Source organism: Cryptotermes secundus, unplaced genomic scaffold (assembly GCF_002891405.2).
Source record: "Cryptotermes secundus unplaced genomic scaffold, Csec_1.0 scaffold706, whole genome shotgun sequence".
NCBI classification, from domain to species: domain Eukaryota; kingdom Metazoa; phylum Arthropoda; class Insecta; order Blattodea; family Kalotermitidae; genus Cryptotermes; species Cryptotermes secundus.
Window position 1 is genome coordinate 302681 of NW_019727104.1, and position 21029 is coordinate 323709.

The 21029-nt window shown below is 37.9% G+C and overlaps 1 protein-coding gene across 7 annotated transcripts in view; it reads right to left on the reverse strand.

Moving 5' to 3' along the window:
* The window catches only part of LOC111864467 (F-BAR domain only protein 2), a 137656-nt gene that overhangs the window by 109200 nt on the left and 7427 nt on the right, over nucleotides 1-21029 (reverse strand). For all 7 annotated transcript variants that reach the window (XM_023851727.2, XM_033751440.1, XM_023851726.2 and 4 more), the window contains exons 2-4: nucleotides 16028-16119; nucleotides 9559-9775; nucleotides 5032-5289 (exon numbers count right to left, since the gene is read on the reverse strand). In XM_023851727.2, coding sequence (XP_023707495.1) covers nucleotides 5032-5289; nucleotides 9559-9775; nucleotides 16028-16119 — 567 coding nt within the window. The remainder of the gene's footprint in view (nucleotides 1-5031; nucleotides 5290-9558; nucleotides 9776-16027; nucleotides 16120-21029) is intronic.

A 21029-nucleotide genomic window follows, 5' to 3' on the forward strand; every position in this document is an offset into this window, starting at 1 on the left:
CTCAATAGATGGTTCCAAATGAGAAGAAAAACACCAGGTATTCACTCCTATACATAAAACAGGAAGCCACTGAAAAGCATAAAACACAGAATACTGCTTCCATTTTCACAGCAAAGGGGTTAGATACAGATGAAGCATTGAAAAGGATCCCAAACTATGAACCTGACAGGTATATAGTCTTTTCAGACTGGAAAGATGGATACAGGTGTTCGGAGGCACTCCAAAAATTAACATTGCATCATACCTTGCGTGGGACTTGAGGGACAAAATCAGAGAGCTCAGATTGAGAGGCAGAAGAATCAAGTTCTTCTAGATTCCAGCTCACTGTGGTATCCAGATAAATGAAAAAGCAGACCCAGGAGCCAAGGATGCAATCAATAATGGGAAAGACTCACAGTTTTCATGTCCATCATCAGATATGAAAGCTAACTGGAAAGAATGTTTACAGGAGGAGTTCCGTACATTCTGTCCAGAAACTGGTACAGAAAAAGGCATCAATTACATTAACAAGTACTATGGTAAAAGCACTAAACCATGGTTTGAAGCCCTCCGAATAAACAGATGAGTGATGGTGACAATAAACACATTGAGAAGCAGTCACACCAGCCTTGAACAGCGCCTGGCAAAACGGGAATAGTGCCATCAGCAGTTTGTGATTGTGAGAAACGAACAGAGACAGCAGAACATATCTTCTGGGAATACTCTCGACTTACAAAAGAAAGTGCTAAATTAAATAATGTACTCAAAAAATGGCAAAAAACAAAATTTCCACTCATTAGCAGAAGCATTAAAAACACGAAATTTGGGGGAAGTCAAGGGACTCTTTAAATTCATACATGACATTCCAAAATATATGTAAACATATAATAAGTAGAGCTATTGACTAACCTCATGGATATAGTGGCTAAGACTAAGTTGTAAATAGGCCACGCCATAGCTCAAGCGGTTAGTCGTTGGCTTCCCACCGTGGCGGCCCGGGTTCGATCGCACATCTGGTCAAGAGGGATTTGTGGTGGACAAAGTGGTGCTGGGCCAGGTTTTCTCCGAGTATTTCGGTTTCCCCTGCCAATCTTCATTCCACCAATTGCTCCACAATCACCCTCACCTACCATCTGGGGCTGGTACAATAGGCCAGAAGCGGCCGCAGTACAAGGGAGTTTGTCCCACACCACTAGCAATAAAAAAAGTTGTAAAAAATGAAATTATGAAGGTGTCAAAACTTGTTAATTCCACTTCCAAGTCTAAAGATTGTGCAAATATAAACATAACACTAAAGAGGGTAAGTCTGTCTACTCCATAGGAAGGCAACCCATGTAAGATGTGAAGGCTGGATGGGCAAAGCCTAGGCCATTTCTTCTTGTGGTCTAATATTGAAAAACAGAGCAAACCCAGCTTAGCAAACATTCATAATAGGTACACATGACATAATAAGCACAATGATCCAACACCATAGGACACATTGGCACAAAGATGAAGGCATATCCAAAAAACTGAACTTGCAGGCAGAAGCATAGCAGTTTCACCAGTGTTGGTCAAAACTTGTTAAGTGCATACACCAGTGACGGATAAGAGATTTTAACGTTCTAACTTTTAAAAAGTAAGTTGCATGTGTGGATTCTACTGTATACATATCAGGAGAGTAAAAAGATGTTCACAGTTTAACAAATCTGAGTGTTAGATCATCTTTTTGACTTGGGGATGTTCATAATTCAAGTAACAGATTCCATACCATTCGAACCCTAACAGTATGCAATGGGTACAGAGAACTGTCATGCAGTGACCATCACTACAGGATGTGAATGAATCCACCATGTCCAAAACAAGGATGCAATGATGCTGACTGTAGCACATCCCAGGTTCACTGTCAACCTTTATAGAAGTGAGTTTACTGTCTTATGGGATATGACTCTACATAGTCTAGTAGAGAGGTAGCAGCGTTCCAGAAGAACCTATCTCCCAGAAGACAGTAATCTTCATAATCGCTACCATGAGAATCTCAAGTCATTACAGAACTGGTCATGGAAATGACTGCTTACTGAAGCAATGAGAATCATAGAAGAAATCACATAATTTAATTAAGCATAGTCCTTCCTTGAGAAAGTGGCAGTCATTCAGCTGTGCAATAAGTTTGCTGCCTTTTATGGACTTGAAAAGTTCATTATGACTTTCACAAGAGTTTGCCACCAAACCCTGTCCTAAAACAAAACAATCCAATCCAAATCTTTGCAACCTGTTTCTTCATAATCGATTTTAATATTATATTAGCACCTATGCCTAGGTATCTGGTTTTACGAGGGCAAATTGAAAAGTCTTTGCCCCTATTTTTTTCAGCCACAATAATAAACATACAGAGAAATCAAAATACAGGCAGTGTTCTAAATACCTTTGACTATTTTTCCACACAGTCACCACCCGAATTCAGGCATTTGCCCCATTGCACCACTAGTTTGGAGATGCCACTGTTGTAGAATTCGGCCAGTTGAGCGCAGAACCACTGCCAGACAATGGTTTTCGCGTCATCGGAAATGAACCTCTAGCCTGCCAGGAACTTCTTCAGTGGACCGAACACGTGGTAATCACTGGGGGCAAGGTCTGGACTATACAGTGCATGCTCCATAATCTCCCAACCAAATGACTGCTGTTGGGCAGTGGTCCTGTTTGCCACATGAGGCCTGGTGTTGTCATGGAGAACCACATCATCCACGAGAATCCCCAGGCACTTTTTCCTGATGGCAGCTTGCAGATGTGCGAGTGTGCCACAATAGCTGTCCGCGTTGATGGGGGCACCTCGTGGCATGAAATGCAGCAGGAATGGTCCTTGGCGATCCTGGAAGACTGTGACCATCAACTTCCTGACGGATGGCATTCTGCAGAATTTCTTCGTGACAGGCGAACCAGGATGTTTCCACGCCATGCTCTGCTGCTTGGATTCTGGAGTGAAATCCAATACCCATGTTTCATCTCCGGTGACAATGAGATCCAGGAAGATCCACTGAAAAAGTTCCTGGCAGACCAGAGGTTCCATTTCCGACAATGTGAAAACCGCTGTCCAGCGGTGGTTCCGTGCTCAACCGGCTGAATTCTACAATAGCGGCATCTCCACACTAGTGGTACGATCGGACAAATGCCAGAACTGGGGTGGTGGCTATGTGAAAAAATAGTCAAAGGTATTTAGAAAGTGTGACATGTTGCGCAAAGCCGAGCCCCCCCCACACCAGCAGTGACGCGGTGGGTGAGTCAGCGCTCCCCTCCCACCCCTCAGCGGTAACGTAACGCTCGGGTAATAGGCGAGTAATCACCCCGCATCCTGGCAGCTATGCGCAGTGACGTCACGAGCGGAGCCAAAGAGAGCCGAGCGGAGCCGAAGATAGCCGAGCCCCGTAACCAGGTAACTATGCAAGGCGAATCAACAGCGGTGACGTAACAGGATGACGTGGCACTCATTACGCAACAAGCAAGCACTGCAGCTATATAAGTGAGCTGCACAGTGGCTGCGAGTCAGTAATAAAGTAACAGTCGCCGAGTCAAGACGTAAAGTCAGCCAGTCAGTTGTATTGTGGCATTTGGAGTGTACTAATTGTGATACTGCAGATAGCAGTAACCGTAAATCTGTAATTTGGGTGATTGTAAGTGCGAATGTGAAATAAAATTCGCTACATCGAATACATCGAGAATTTATTTGTCACCTGTATTTTGATTTCTCTGTATGTTTATTATTGTGGCTGAAAGAAAATAGGGGCAAAGACTTTCAATTTGCCTTTGTACAACTATCATTTTCAGGCATTTTTCATCTTGCTTTCAATTCTACACGTTCTGTCCACCTCATACGCTTCGACTTCCATCAAGCTACTAACATCTGGTGCAGAGCACAAATTGTAACACATGCAATTTTGCAGTCTTCTCTCCCTTAGGTCCCAATATTCTCCTCAGTGCCTGTTCTCAAGCCATTTGAATAACAGCACTGGCGAGCACTGCTGCTGTACTTTTCATTCAGTATTTACTATATTCTGATCATGAATCCAATTTATTATGTAATATGAGTTCACAAAACATATACTGGCTAACAAGCCATCTTCAGAGGCTTTCTCACTCACCTTATTCAGTAAGAGATAGTAAAAACTGTTTAAAATACTACACTTACATTATTATATTCATAATAAAATACAATTCCATAGATTATATAGCAGGTGGCCATGAATGGTATGTAAGAATTTGGAAGAAAAGTGGTCAGGGCATACTTGTAGATAATCCCAATGACCTGAAGAAACTGCAAAAAATCACAGGAAACATTAGCTGGTCAGCCAATATCTTAGCCAATATTCAAATAGGGAACCTCCTGGGTACTAGAGCATTACAGCTACAACAAACTACTCCCATCTCATCACTGGTTATGAATGTAGGTTATTATAATCTGAACATTTAATACAATAAATTCAATTAGAAATTTTTCTCTTCCCTCAGTGTACCCATCTTCTTAACAGAACTGTGCAAGTGTTACTCCAGACAATTAACATTGCTTCTACCAATCATATACATACTGCCACATGACACCTGAAAGCCAGAAGAGTGGAACAAGAAGAGGTGGCCACTGCTAGGCAATGGCACAGTAAATATGTTTTCATAGCAGCAGATCAACATGCAATAACAGAGGATCTGTTAGAAGTGGTAGTTTTGTGTGTGTGTGTGTGTGATCCATGGCAAGACAATATAATGAGGAAAACAAGAAAAGTTGAGGTTGGAGTCAGAGGTTAGCAAATGTGACTTGCAAGTGAGCAGTGACAGTTCACTGCTGACTGTTACCAGAAGCTACCTAGCAATAACTACTGACAAGATTTCATGTACGCTGTAACTGCAGGGATTCATAGAATGTGTAAATCAGTAAGACTGTCTCATTCATTTGTAGCTTGCAGTTACAAGTTATAAGTGACCAATCAAAACCCTGTGTCTGGTCACTAACACACATCAATATTTATTCCTACAGCAAACCATACAATGTCCTGGGCTCTGCAGATGGCCAATCAATACTCTTACCTTACAAGCCAAAGACATCTTCTTTTCAAAATCTTCCTTTATGGCACTGTATTTTTCTACCAAGTTTCTATAGTCTTCTTGAGCCTTTTTTAATTTTGCTTCGGCCTTCTCCAGATCTTTTGCAGATGCATTTTCTTTTTTTAATTTGTCAAATTCTAAACCCTTCTGCGTATACGTATCCTTTGCCTTTTGTAGAGTTAACGCTGTTGACTGGATTGTCTGCACTACTTCTAGCGTACCGGACTCCTCCTCTTTCACCTGAAAAAGTTTCACTAAACATTATGTAATTCTTTATTCTTGGAAAAATGTAATTCAGATTAAAGTCTTCTCGTATGTGATGCCACACAGTTCAGTTAACAGGTACCAATGTTTTCATGGAACCTGCTGCCTCCATCTTCAGGAAGCAGAAAAACCTCTCTATCATGAAGATGGAGGCAACATGGCGTCACATCCCACAAGACCATAATCTTGCACTTCTGACAGTTCTGATGAAGAACTAAGACACTGAATTCTATACCTTAATGAAGTGTAAAAAAGTCAAGCAAAAACCAGAACATTCACCCCTGCAAATACCTAAGCCACTTCCTTCAGGTACACAGCCTCTTTAAAACATGGCTCATCATTATCTTCTCCTCTACTAAATTAGCCAGGTAACTGTTTCATCAAGTTTTCACTACCAAAACTCTCTAAACATCCCTTGCTTCTCCCATTTGAGTTACATGTCAAGCCAAGCTTAATCCTAAAACACTGGGTTGGGAATCTCATACACATACATCTAATCACCTTCTAGTGCCAACTGAAGTGTCACTTTTGAATTTTAAATTACTTTTTCTTTCATATATGTGCAGTCACTGGGCACTTTACTACCCTACTAATAGTTCAAAATATTCAAACCACACATGTAACCACAAATCAGACATTGAGCTTGGCACTAATTTTATAGAAGTACTATGTTGCATAATACAGGGCTACTATAAATGATTCATTCGTTTTTAAAACGCTATATTTTCGAAAGCATTATATGCACAAATATGATTGATATATAAAAAGAACCGTAAACTCACCAAGTTTTCTTCACACTCTACAAATGTTCTATGTGTGCGCCTTGGGTCACACGACACACGTCCAGGTGGTAGTCGAGCTCGTTCCACACATTTTGTAGCATCATCCTGTCAATGGTCATCATTGCAGCATCGATGTGTTCCCTCAGCTCTACTAGTGTTCTAGGCAGTGGGGGAATGTAAACACAATCCTTAATGTACCCCCAAAGGAAGAAGTCACAAGGCGTTAGATCAGGTGATCTGGGGGGCCAAGTGAACAGAGCTACATCATCCTCACCAACACGCACAATCCAGCGATGCTGAAGTTCATTGTTTAGGTAGCGATGAACATTGCCGATACCACCGCAAAATGCTTTGTTTACATGGCGGTTCTTTTCCGTACTCTCTTTTGAATGCGCGTTGCACTGCTATAACATATGAACATCTCGCATATTCCAACAAACAAAAACTCTTTTCTTGCTTTGTCGCCATTCTGTAAAGGCACTGAATTTGTGCCGCCAACTGGTGCACATAATACAAACTTCGTTGGTTTACGGTTCTTTTTATATATCAATCATATTTGTACGCGTAATACTTTGGAAAATATAGCATTTTAAAAACGAATGAATCATTTATAGTAGCCCTGTATTAGGGGTCTGCTAAAGCAACAAATGTATTCTCTGTTGTAGAATAAATGGTCGTTACCCACAACTGAATATGAAAAATGACTAACAATGTCCTAATATGACAACTTTTACACTACAACTACTGTTCAAGTTCTTTGCAACCATGCTAATTAAAAGCACATGATACTGTCAGATGTGAGGAACTGTATCAGCTGGAATTAACATTCATTTGTTTCATTGCCTATAACAAAGCAAGTGTTTGATATCAGGAATGTGTGAGAATGACCTTTTCATTTTGAGAAAAGACAGAAAAATTTCAAGATTCAAGATGAGAATGAGAGTTTTCTCTACAAAATCACCGTTTTCACTAGTAAACTGTAATACTAGACACTTTCCACAATTCAGTGAAGTGTACTACTGCATTTACCCAAGTGGAAGATCATTTTGAATGCAAGATGATCACACACTCAGAAGTGTATCTGCACAGAAAAGTATTTTTATGTATTAATTACAGTCTTACTACAAACGCAACAGAAAATAAATACATTATGAAACATGTTATATGTGACATTTATCGAGTTAGTTTCTTTCTTGAGGTGACAAGCCTTTATTCAGCTTAACCACTCTCACTCTGTTCACTATTTTCATCATCTATCTCACATTTCACTTCTCACACTTTACTTTTCACAGCCAACATTCCCACCTCCTTCCTCATCCTCCTTTCCATCCATTTCATCAGATATACAGTACTTCTTAAATTCTTTAACCATCAATTCTGGAGAGATCCAGTACCATAGTCTTAATCCAGTGTTGGAGTGGTTCTACACCATCCTTACCAAGAACCATTTGGAATAAAACTGTACCAAATGGCTACAACATGTCATTATGAATTCATCCTTCCAGGTATGACAAGGTCAATATTCACTGCATGAATCATAGATCAACAACAAGAATTCCTTGTTTTCTAAACAATACACTTGGCCTTCTCTTCCAGACAATTTGTAAACAGAACCCCATTAGTTCATCTGGTCATCTAGTCTGTAATGTGACACATTATTAGTCCCACAGGCAGCTGTGCCTCAGTTCAGTATCACATATGGTAGTCATTTTGTGCTGACTGCTAATGATGTCAACACCATAGTCACATGCATCTTTCCACAGCCTGATTCTTCTTCTGACAACAGATCTTGCACCTACATCATCGATGGCATAACTGTATGTCCAATTGAAATACACTGGCATTTCTCCTGCACTGGCTCAAAGCATGATGGCAACTCATTGCAAAATGTTACTGCAAAGAAAACCTGTTCCATCACACCACCCTGAGCTGGACATAAAATCTAGGCCTCTCATTAGTGATGATGCATGAAACTGACAGTCTATCCTGTCTCTGACTTCATAAAAGCAGCAGATCTGTAACTCTTCAAATGGGAAAAATCCATCTTCCATTTAGGCATATACAATATACACTTCCAGCTGCTGTGAAAGTTTCAGTACTCGGCAGAACCTTTTCCGAAACCAGTAATCAAAAAGAGGTGTGTGACTTCTTCATGACAAGGCTGGCAAGAGCACATAGTTTACTAATAATGGTGTGGCAATAGGGTGCAGTTTGTGGAAGCAGTAGCAAAGGAGCACGGTCTATTCATCACAATATTTGTGACACTACTCATTCAAAGACATAACCTCATTTCTGTAATTTCCTCTCCCTTTCACAAAAACATATCCAACCAGTCCACAGTAAACAAGCTCATGTCACTCTGTGAGCTATTCTAAACAGGTACTGTTGAACCTGCATACTAAAGACATGTGTTTATAATCATTCATAGCTAGTGAAGGTTAAGTTATCCCTGTACTTAATTATACTATTAAGCACTATGCCATGAAGACATATGGGAAAGTGGAGCTATAGCTGCATCAATCTTGAACTCGGCACGAGATGGAGGTGAGTGATCAGCTTTGCACCCATCACTTAACCCCATGGATACAGTCTGGCCCAGAGCCAATCTGGACACTATGGGGATTACAAAAATCTCTTGCCCTTGCTGGGAAATGAACACCAGCCGTCCATACCATAGCCACTAAGACGCTAAACCAACTGAAACATCCCAGTTCTCTTTTCATGGTTATTGGAAAACTTAAAATAACTGAAGGACAAGAATAAACTAGAAATCAAGACCCTGGTAGAAAATATGATACTGGTGTCTAAAGCAGAAATAATGTACACTTAAAGAAGTGTTTCCCAGCAGCAATATGTGAAATCCAGAAAAATACAAGGCTGTAGTGGAAATGAACAAAGAATATTACATCCAAGGCTCAGAAGACACAATGTATCATATACACTTACATTCAACATGTACACTTCAATAAAAGTAAAGTAAAGTAAAGTAAAAAGTAAAGCTATCCCTGTAACAGGCCGTGAAGGCCCATAGGGTTGTGAGACATTGAGGGTCCCACATTATCTAGAAAATCAGCTCAAAGATGGTGGTAAGGTTGTCTGCCCTACACACACGCTGCACTTTACTCTCCAGGAAAATTATCTAATTAATCCCTGGTACTCATTTCTGTTAGAGGCTGAGTCGACCTGAGGGCCATATTGTGGCTGGAAGGATTAGGTCAAGGGAAAAATATCCAATGACCTCATCGGGACTTGTACTTCAATAAATTCATAAGAAGATTCTTTTAATGGGGTGCAGAGCTCATTTTGTGGCACAGTGTATTCAAGAACATACAGTAACCTGAGATACCTTCAATTACAAATTAACAAGGTTTTCTGATATTTATGCGCTTACGATGGAAGAACTGTTTTAGGTACAGAGACAGTCAACTACTCTATATAGTATATAGAATGCATATCAACACACGGTTTTATGCTTCTTATGCAGTTCGTCTGCATATCTGCTCACTTCCTTCACAAGTTCTGAAACTTTCTGAACCATCTGCATATGGAGGTTGGAAAGTTTCTCAGCTGAGGTACGTAACACTTGCCAGAGAGGAGCAAATGTTCCTTGAACACATCCCCCTGCAGCCTGTTTGGCAAGTTTGCTCAGAAGTTTTGAATGGTTCTCCTCAATACTGGATCTGGAACATACATTTAAATGCAGTCAAAATGAACTGTTGGCAATAAAGGAATGGCCAGAAAGAAGTGTGAACCTGATAGCTCAGCTGCTATGGTGACCAATATAATGGCTGGACCACCAGAAAACCAGGATTTGAGTCCCAGTGGGTGGCAGGAGATTTTATGCTCTACCATCACATCCAGACTGGCAATGGGACCCACCCAGCCTATCCAGTAGGAACTAGACACTCTTTCTCTAGGGCAAAGCAGCTAACCACTCACGTGCATCTGAAGCTGAAATTTAAAAAAAGACTTCAGCTGTACCTTCACATGGAAGTCAAGGCTCATGGTGGACTACAGTGACAATCCTTTAGCTTTACTTTCATGAAAATACAATATTTTAATTAGCAGCCTGTACTCTGCCATCAAAATAAGTGATTTACTACTCCCTCACACAGTAGAATTCAAAGATATAACAACCACTTTATTACACCTTCACCTGGTGTGGCAGGAACCATGGTTACATCCAAAACTGTACTGAAGGAAATTATGTTTCAAGCATTTTTATGTTACCAGTAAGAGATCGATATTTAAATCAACAGCACAGACATTCCTCTACTCCTTAGTAGGAGTTTTGTTCATTAGAAATTTGAGAGACTACAATCAGCAATACAGAATATGTACCTGTGTGATAGATGAATAACATAATGAAGCATGTAGATTCTAAAGGGTTCTGATGACGTGGATGACATACAGAATTATTAGCATGTTGAGCTGACACTTCCATAGTTAATGCTTCATTTGATGTTGATCAAATTACATGATTTGGAAAATTAAGGTTATAAGAATTTACAACTGGCTGCTGCAAAATATCCATGATGGAGTCACTGTCCCACAGCTGGTTTTCATAACCACCTTAGCAGCGAAGTCAATACATAAAATGTATAAATATGGAGAGAAGAAAATCCTCATGTCATTCAGCAAGTGCCATTACATGGCAAAGCAGTAGTACATATTACATTTTACAGAACATTGCATGAATTTCTTTGGAATTACAACAGTTAAACATAGATTCTTATAAACTAGGAGCAAACTATTGTAGAACCTTTTATGAAAAAGGAGGAGTATGCATCTATCTATGCACAAGCTTGAAATTTGTAAATATAGACCTAAAAAATATTGTAAAGAAAAAGATTTTGAGGTATGTGCTGTTAAGTTAAACCTGAGCTCCAACAGACTTCGTATAATTACAATATATAGAGCTCTGACTGGAAACATTGATACATTCATAACAAAACTAGATACAATACTTAGAAATCTATATACCTCAACACAAGAATATATTATTTGTGGGGATATTAATATAAATTACCTTCTTGATTGTGAAAAGAAAAGCAAGTTAGATGCCTTATTGAGAACTTATAATTTAATAAGTACGATAAACTTTACCACCAGAGTTCAAGGAAGTTCTGCTACAGCCAGTGATAATATTTTCATCGATATTACACAAGGGAAAATTATTCTATAAGGCCTATAATAAATGGACTGTCTGAACATGGTGCACGATCCATAACATTTAAAACAATAAACATGAGAACACATCCTAACCAATTTAAAATAATAAGGAAAATAAACAAACACACAATAAATGACTTCTTAATTAAACTACGTTATGAAACATGGGGCTCAACATTTTCTAATGATGATGTTAATATAATGTTTAACTCCCTTTTAGACATTTACTTGAAAATTTACTATTCCAGTTCCCCCCCCCAAAAAAAAGATAAATAAAATTTCAAATAAAATAAGTGATTGGACTACTATAGGAATAATGTCCTGTAAATGTAAAAGAGTACTCTATATGACATGTAGAAACAGTAATAATTCAGAATTAAGAAACTACTATAAAAAATACTGTAAAATTTTATCTAAGGTCATTAAGGAAGCTAAAAAACTAAAATATGATAACAAAATTCAAAATTCCAAAAATAAAAATTAAACCATATGGGATATAGTAAAATTAGAAACTAATAAGGGGACAAATAATGAAAAAATATGCACATTAAAGGTGGATGGAAAATGGATTAGAGAAAAGCAAGTAACTGCAAAGACCTTAAACAATTATTTATCTGTAGCTTAAAATAAAAATGCAAAATATAAACAAAATAATACTAATATTAGTTACCTTCCAGACACTACTCCCATTCAGTACTTACTGAAAACTTTTATAAACCCGTTTCCACATATAAAAATTAAATCTTTTATCAACTAAGGAAGTTGAAAATATAATTAACTCTCTCAGAGCAAAAAACTCTTATGGATATTATGAAATATCCACTAAAGTATTAAGAATGAGTTATTTTTCATTGGCTCTCCTTTGACTCGCATATGCAACAATTCATTATTACAAGGAATTTTCCCAGATTGTTTTAAGTATCCAGAAATAAGACTGCTGTTTAAAAAAGGTGATAAATCAAATATTTCTAACTATAGGCATATATCACTTTTAACACTTCGCGGACCAGTGATTTAAATATTTAAATCACCCTGGGGACCGGCATTTTTAAACATACTACCCTAACTGGTGCACTGTTCACTTTAAAAATTAATATAAAATCTCCTAATTAATTTTTTGAACTAAAATTTTTGGAGAACACTTAACAATGCTCCTAGAAGTGCTTGAGGGTGTGATATTTCTGGAAACTTTCCCCTTTGTGAAGTGGCATTACACAGAACTTGCAAATGTAGACATACTCCTTTTTTTGTGAACTGTGCAAACACGGCATTGCCTACAAGTATTCTTCCCCATGGAATTTCACTCTTCACAATTTTCACGAGGGTATTTTTCCGCATATCACTCAAGAGTCGCCCTGGGAGGTCCACATGAGGCCTTCGTAGGGTGGGAGTTGATGAGCCCAGTCATACTAAGTCTTTGTGTGACCTCAGCTCTGCCGCCACCAACTGGACTATAGCCCAGGCCTTTGCCACATTCATCAGAAATGCTTTGTATTTCAATTTTGAATCATGGTTTAGACTTTTTTTAGATTTTTTTGCTGTCCCCGTAATGTTATTACCCGCATTTTCATCGGAGCTACTGTCACTTCTACTGTCTGTGGTCACAATTCTTTGTTGTCCCCAGTCACTGTCACTGTCTGAATGACAATCCATTACTATGCGTCTCACAAGGCAGGTCAGCTAGGTCATCGGAGAAGAATTTGTCCTTGAGCCATTCTCCCCACTAGCTACTGGCTGGTACACACAGCTTGAAAAAGGCAAAGCATTTTCCTTTATAGTCGGTTAAGTAAACAGCGAGGTCAAGTTACTGACTGCTAACTAAACATTCCAGAGTCTTATCACGCATCTGCAGGCGGTTGCGTGCAATGTAGGTGGCGCCAGAGCGATGAATAGTGTGTTGCAACTTTTCGTGTTCTAAAAACCTGTTAACACACGAACGGTCCGCCATGTTTAAAAGCAAAAAACCTTTTAAAGGGTGCACGGTCCACAAAGTGTTAACTTCCTTCTCTAAGGTATTAGAGAAAGCTATGAGCATTCAATTGATTGAGCACATTTTAGTGGAAGAACAATTTTGGTTTTAGAACAAAATCTTGAACAGATAAGGCTATATACAAGTTAGTGAATGAAATCTATAAGACCTTAAACAGCAAAAACGTAATAAGGACGCATATTTTTTGACCTCAAAAAGGCCTTCGATTGCGTTAATCATGAGGTTCTGTTGTCGAAATTGGAGTTCTATGGGATAAAGGGTAAAGCTAAACTATGGCTTGAATCTTATTTCAGAAATAGATATCAAAGGATTTTAATTACAAATATAAATCTTAATCTCAATGAACTTTTGACATGGGGCAATATTAGACGTGGTGTCCGACAAGGTTCGATTCTGGGTCCATTGTTATTTCTCATTTATATAAACGATTAACCAAAACTATAAATGATAAAACAGTAATTATATTATTTGCAGATGATACTACTTTGTTAGTTAAAAGTTCACACTATGATGGTCTGTGTAAATATAAACAATGCTTTTCACAGTATAAATGAATGGTTCAAAGTAAACCAACTTTCTATAAAACCCACTACATTCAATTTACAGCTATAAATAATAATCCTAAATCTGAAATAAAAATTGTATACGATATAAAAACAAATTACATCTATATCCAATATCAGATTTCTTGGAATATTCATTGATGATATAATATGCTGGAAATACCACATTGAATACATTAGTTCAAAACAAAGTGCAGTCTGCTAATTCCGCACCATAGCTCAAGCGGTTAATCGCTGGCTTCCCACTGTGGCAGCCCGGGTTCAATCCCAAGTCTGGTCAATTGGGATTTGTGGTGGACAACGTGGTGCTGGGGCAGGTTTTCTCCGAGTGCTTCGGTTTCCCCCGCCAATATTCATTCCACCAATTGCTCCACAATCACCCTCACCTATCAACTGGGGTTGGTACAATATGCCAGAAGTGGCCACAGTACAGGGACTTAGTCCCACACCACTAGGAATAAAAAAAAAGGGCAGTCTGCTACACAATAAGATTGCTTAAACCATACACATCCATAAATACCTTAAAAATGGTTTATCACTCTAATTTTAATTCTATTATAAATTAGGGTTTACCCTTTTGGGGTAACTCACCCAAAAGTATAAAAATTTTTAGAATGCAAAAGAATATAATTAGAATTATGTTGGGATGCAAAAAGAGGGATTACTTATTTAGAGAATTAGAAATCTTGCCTCTGGCATCTCAGTACATACTATCATTATGCTCTTCATGGTAAAACACAGAAACAAATTCATAGTAAATTCACAGATTCATAGAATAAATACCAGACAGCAAAATAATCTCCATCAACCTCTTGTAAATTTGAGTAAATACCAAAATAGACTTTAGTGTTTGTGAACAAAGGTCTATAATAATCTACTACAACATATTATGGATATATCAAGTGACACTAAGAGTTTTGAGGTACAATTAAAACAATTTTTATATTTACATTCTTTTTATTCATTACAGGAATATTTCTGTCATAAATCTTTTTAAGATGCAAGTAACTGTCTTACTTTACAATTAAAGGAAGACAAGATTGTCAGCCTGTTCTAGTTTTTAGTTACTTATTTTAGATATACACAATCTTTATATCACTGTATACTAGTCTTTATCTCAATTTATTATACTATTAATGTATGTTATACAAATCTAATTAATGACATTGTTTTAACTATTGAATTTATAATTAATAAAATTAATAATAAAACTGTATAAATTGTATAAGGTTTGTCATTACTTTTACTACTAAAATTAACTTATTTATTTATTTATTTATTGTATATATTTATCAGTATTTTATCACAAATGTGTATGCTATTGGATGACAACTGTAATTCTTAGTTGTGACTGTAACTAGGACGATCTCCACATCGGCATGAGAATGTACCCTCAACAGGATTTATGGAAGGTGAATAAATGAAATGAGTGGTGCAGTGTGCTACACTGCCATAACCCAAATGTCTGCTGCTGTGAAGACCTCACACCTTATGAAATGGTGGAATTACATGAATTAGAGAGAGGAAATTACTTACTCCAAAAGTCAAATTACTGCTCTGACACAATACAAAAATGACTGCCCTCACTATGCTGTTATAAAAGAAATTTATTTTCAGTGTAACCAAGTGCAGAAAATCAAAAACTGAAAATGTGACTTTATATACCTGTATATTACTGATGAAATAAAATATATGTTACCACTGAAAATTACAGAACCTCAGCAAACAAAAAATGAGTGCATAGAATGTAGTGGCCTTCATGGGCTTGGGCTCAGAATTGTGAGTTACAAAACCCATTCTCTGTACTAACTGCGCACAGGAAGGCTGAATTTGGAGTAGCCTCAACTTTTATTAAAAAGTTTAGTGCAAATATATATTCACATTTCCTTCTCCCCTTCATACTCTAAGAGTATGTACATAATCTGTACATTTTAAATGCCTGCCAGCACCAATGGCTATTTGCATACACTGCACAGTGGTGCATCAAATTACCTGTATGAGTCACTGCAATTTCCTCAAACTGTAATATTCGTAAAAAAATTCTGAGGATTTACTTATGGACATCCAAAAACAAGCTTATCTAAGGATTCTACTATTCAGAATAACTTCCACAAAATTATTTTAATGAGCAATTAATTCACATTTTTCTGCAACTGTGCACCCATCAAGGTCCACTGTGTCAAAAGCAGGAACATTTACAAACATACCTTTCCCTCAAAAACTCTGCAAAATCTTTACTTGCAACCAAACCGTATTTCATATTATGATACAGAACATCAAATCCATTGTTTTTCTCCCCCTGAAACAAAGAGGGCTCAGATTAAACAGCAGAACAGAACATGCATCTCTATATGTTTTGGCATAAGGAACAATATAGGTTTCTGTAAACATGATATTCAACCTCTGGGTCCCACAAAGCAGGAAACATATTTACCAACATTCAAATAAAACTCTGGACCATGGAGTTAGTATGTCACTTCTAACATTTCCAGAAGAAAACTAGCAAAGAAAGTACATCAAAGACAACTGGCCAAGATAGTTCGTTGACACAAAAATTATTTCAAAATTATAATCACTCACTCATGGAGCTTCTTCAGAAGCAGCAAATTCTGCAGCTACTCAACAACTTCCCAGCAGTTTATGGAACCTGAGGGTTCATTACCATGTTCACAAGAACCATCCAGCGGTCCCTAACCGGAGCCAGATCAATACGATCCATACCTTTCCATCCTATCTCTCTGAGATGCATTTTAATATTACCGACCCACCTACACATTGGTCTTCCCAGTGGTCTCCTTCCTTCCAGCTTTCCCACCAATATTTTATATGCATTTCTCCTCTCACTCATTCATGCAACATGCCCTGCCCATCTCATCCTCCTTGACTTGATCATTCTAATTATACTTGGAGAAGAGTACAAGTTATGAAGCTCTTCATTGTGCAGTTTTCTCCAACCTCCTGTCACTTCAACTCTCTTCAGTCCAAATATTCTCCCCAACACCCTGTTCTCAAACACCCTCAGTCTATGTTCCTCCCTTAAGGTCAGAAACCAAATTTCATGGCCTTACAAAATCACAGGCAAAATTATAGTTTTGTATATTGTACATTTTTGACAGCAGATGACAAAACAAAAAGGCCCTCGACTGAATGGTGGCAGGCATTACCCGAATTCAATCTCCTCTTAATTTCTTCCTGAATCAGGTTTTGATTTGTTATAGTCATTCACAAATATCTGAACTGTGTCACATATTCAGAATATCTGTTACCTGTCTTTATGTCCTGATATTACCATGCATTTTGGTGACTAGATACCAACATATACGTAGCTTTCTCTGTGTTTAATTCTAGACCAATCTCCTTACTAGTGTCAATTGAAGTTTGTGTGTTATTCTTTGTGGTATCTACATATTCACCCAGTAGATTCACAACATCGGCATAGACCAACAGCTGATGTGTCCTGTTTAATTTCAGTCCCACCTGGTTTTCCTGGACCTTCCTAATGGCATATTCTAAAGCAAAGTTGAAATGGACTGGCAATAAAGAATCTCCTTGTTTTAGACCATTCTGGATAGGAAATTTATTAGACAAATGTTTACCTATATGGACTTTACTATACATTTCGTTTAAACACATTTTAATTACCCTAACTAGATTCATGGGTATCCCAAACTCTTATCAGAATATTGTACAATTCTTCCCTCCTAACTGAATCATAGGCTTTCTTGAAGTCTACAAATAGCTGGTGTACTGTCTCATTGTATTCCCATTTTTTCTCCAGTATCTGAGGAATGCAAAGATCTGATCTGTAGTTGATCTGTTATGTGGAAACCTACACTGATGATCCCCAATAATTTCATCTATGTACGGACTTAAACTTGAGAGAAGAATATTGGATAAAGTTTTGTATGAAGTTGAGAGCAGCGATATCCCCGATAATTACTACAGTCAGTTTTATCACCCTTCTTGTGAACTGGTACAATAACAGACTCCTTCCACTGATCAAGCAATTTTTCCTTATGCCTAATAGAAGTAATTAGATTGTGGATCTTAGAACGTAATATTTCACCTCCTGCTTGAATAAGTTCAGCCGGAATTTGATCACTACCTGGCGATTTATACCGTTTCAATTTTGCAACAGCACTTTCAACCTCAAGAGGGCTAGGATCAGGTACTAACAGCTCAACTGTATGTATTTCTAACTGCCTAACATCACTGATCCTATGCACATTGAATAACTGAGAGAAGTAGTTCCTCCACCTATTCAAAATGTTGTGGGAATCTGCAAGCAGATCACCATTCTCATACTTCACTAACAATAGATCACTGTAGGTTGCAGTGCAAGGGCCGAAAAGGCCCACCCCTTATAAAATCATTCAAGTTACGTCTAGGTTGGTAACCACTCTCAAAGTCATTTATTCCTCTATACAGGTAACCCTGTAACCACTGAGATTTGGCTTCTTTTCTTTGGTCTAATAATTTTGAGCGTACTTCATCAAACCAAGGTTTATGCTTCTTTGGTTCATAATAACCTAGACTCTCCTTGGCAGAAATTTTGATATTCTCTCTAATAGTTTCCCAAGCTTTATTAAGATCCACCTCAGTGTCTAAATTTTCCAAAGCTGCGAATCTATCTGAGATTTCAACACGAATCTGCTCTTTACCCTCTACCTTGTTCAATTGCTTGAGAGTGAACCTCTCCATATGAACTCTGTGCGTTGTCTGTTTGCTCACTGCCAGTCTTTCCTTTACCTTTGCCACTACCAGGTAGTGGTTAGTATCACAATCTGCTGCCCTGAATTTTCAGACATCAAGTATACTTGGGTGCTGTCTCCTATCTATCAAAATATGGTCGATTTGATTGTGTATCTTCCCATCAGGAGATGTCCAAGTAAATTTATGGATGTTACAATGTGGGAATATTGTACTTTTGATATTAAGATTTTTTGATGTGGTAAAGGTTACTACTTTAAATCCATTATCATTACTACTTTCACACAAACTCTCATTCCCAATCGTTGGTTTGAAAATGTCTTTCCTCCCTACTTTGGCATTGAAATCTCCAAACAAAATTTTCATATGATACTTTGAGAATTTATCATATATATTTGATCTGTCCAGTCACACTGGACAGAATTGTTTTATCTTTCATAACACTATCATATATATGTACTAGTTCTTCACAGAACCTGTCTATGTCATCAATTTTACCTTTTCTTTGGGCATGAACATTCAGAATGATATCACACCATTGACCTTTTAGTATTATTTATGACATCCTATCACAAACGATCTCTAAAACCACAAAAAGCCTCAGTTAGAATGGCCAATAATATCAAGAAGATTTTAACTGAATATTCCTTAACACATTCATGAGTCCTGTTCCTAGGCAATGACCATGATATAACAAAATATACAACTGCCATTTCTGAGAAACAGCTTCAATTGGAAACAGCAAAAGAGGAATGGACTTTTCTGTGCAGTACGTGCCGAGATGTTACGTTGTGTGTTCAAGTTCTAAGGTCTATGATTTTTTTTCTCATGCAATAATCATACAAACAATTTGAGACTTCTGTCACTTTTCAACGTAATCTCCCTGCAGCCATACACATTTTTCACAACGTCGACACCTTGATTCCATGGCTGCTATGAACACTTCTGTAGAAGTCTGTTTTGACCACTGGAAAATCGCGCTTTTTTTCAGGATTGAAAAACGGCATTCATGTCTCATCCATTGTCATAACTGATGAAAACAAAGTCCCATTCATGCCTTCATCATGTGTCAACATCGCCTGGCAAATTGCCATGCACAGCCTTGTGGTTGTCCACCAGCATTTGTGGCACCCACCTGGAGGACATTTGCAGGTCTTCATGCAGGATTGTGTGCACAGATCCCACGGAAATACCAACTTTGGAGGCGATGTTTTCCACACTCAATCGGCGATCCTCCAAAACAACTTTCTCAACTCGGTCGAACATGTTGTCAGACCAGCTGGTGCAAGGCCGAGATTGTTTTGATTCGTTGTCACACGACATTCGGCCTTCTTTGAACTGTCACACCCACAAACGTACATTTTTCACATTCATGACACCATCACCACATGTCTCACTCAACTGGCGATGAATTTCAATGCGTGTCACGCCACGCAAGTGGAGAAAACGAATGATTACTCGCTGTTATTGTAACGAAAACGTCGCCATTTTAAGTATCAAAAACACTGCTCACTCTCGCCGCCACCACTAGAGTTCTGTGTGCTGTACAGTGCTGCCATCTCTGTCACGCATTCACAAAGAGTGCACACGTATTTTAAACTAAACCGCATGTGTCTATCTGCTCCCAGTCCTGAGAAAAAAAAATCGGAGACCTTAGAACTTGAACGCCCCTCGTACAAACAGGACAGTTGAAGCAATGAGTTTGTTGTAAGACAGTTGCCTGCCAATAACGACATGTACGTGGAAGTTAAGGAAGCCACAGTGTTGGAAGCTGTTACCAGGAGGCAACCGGTGTAGTCACAGCAGACCAAGAAGAGTTAGTGCATTCTGTAGTGAATTAATACTGTGTGTGAATTAGTGATAGTGCTATGGTTACTTCTTGTTATGATCTGTAAGTGGTCAATAAATCTAATTACCAATCCAAATTCAGTCTATAGTCACTCAATCATGATACACTATTATAAGGAAATCAATGGAATGAAAAAATCATTTTATTTCAATACATCAAACATGATAAATGATACAAACTCCGTCCCAAGTGCAAACAATATATATTATATGTCTTTGATCTTGTTCTCTTCCACACTACATGTTTCGGACTCTATCGGCCATCATCAGGTGTATACTCTTAATGTCGCTGCCACACTGAACCCATTCTAAAATTTAACATTTAAAAACACATTGTTATTTTCTTCGTATTATCAACATCTACCTTGTTGATATGTGTCTGGTATGTAGATTATATTGCACATGTCAAATTTGATTTTCCTGTAGTAGCACTATAAAATCTTTAGTTATGATTTTAAAATTTTTTAAATTTTCTCTAAATTTTAAATTTTAAATTGTTAGGGTTACTCGCCCTGTGTCTAAAGTGCTGGAGCGGCTAGTTCTTGTTTCCACACTGTACAGGTGTTATCTGTAATATACAAATATTCGTATTATTATTTTATGTACGTAATATTTTCTTATGTGTGTATATTGTTATTTGTACTTACTCTG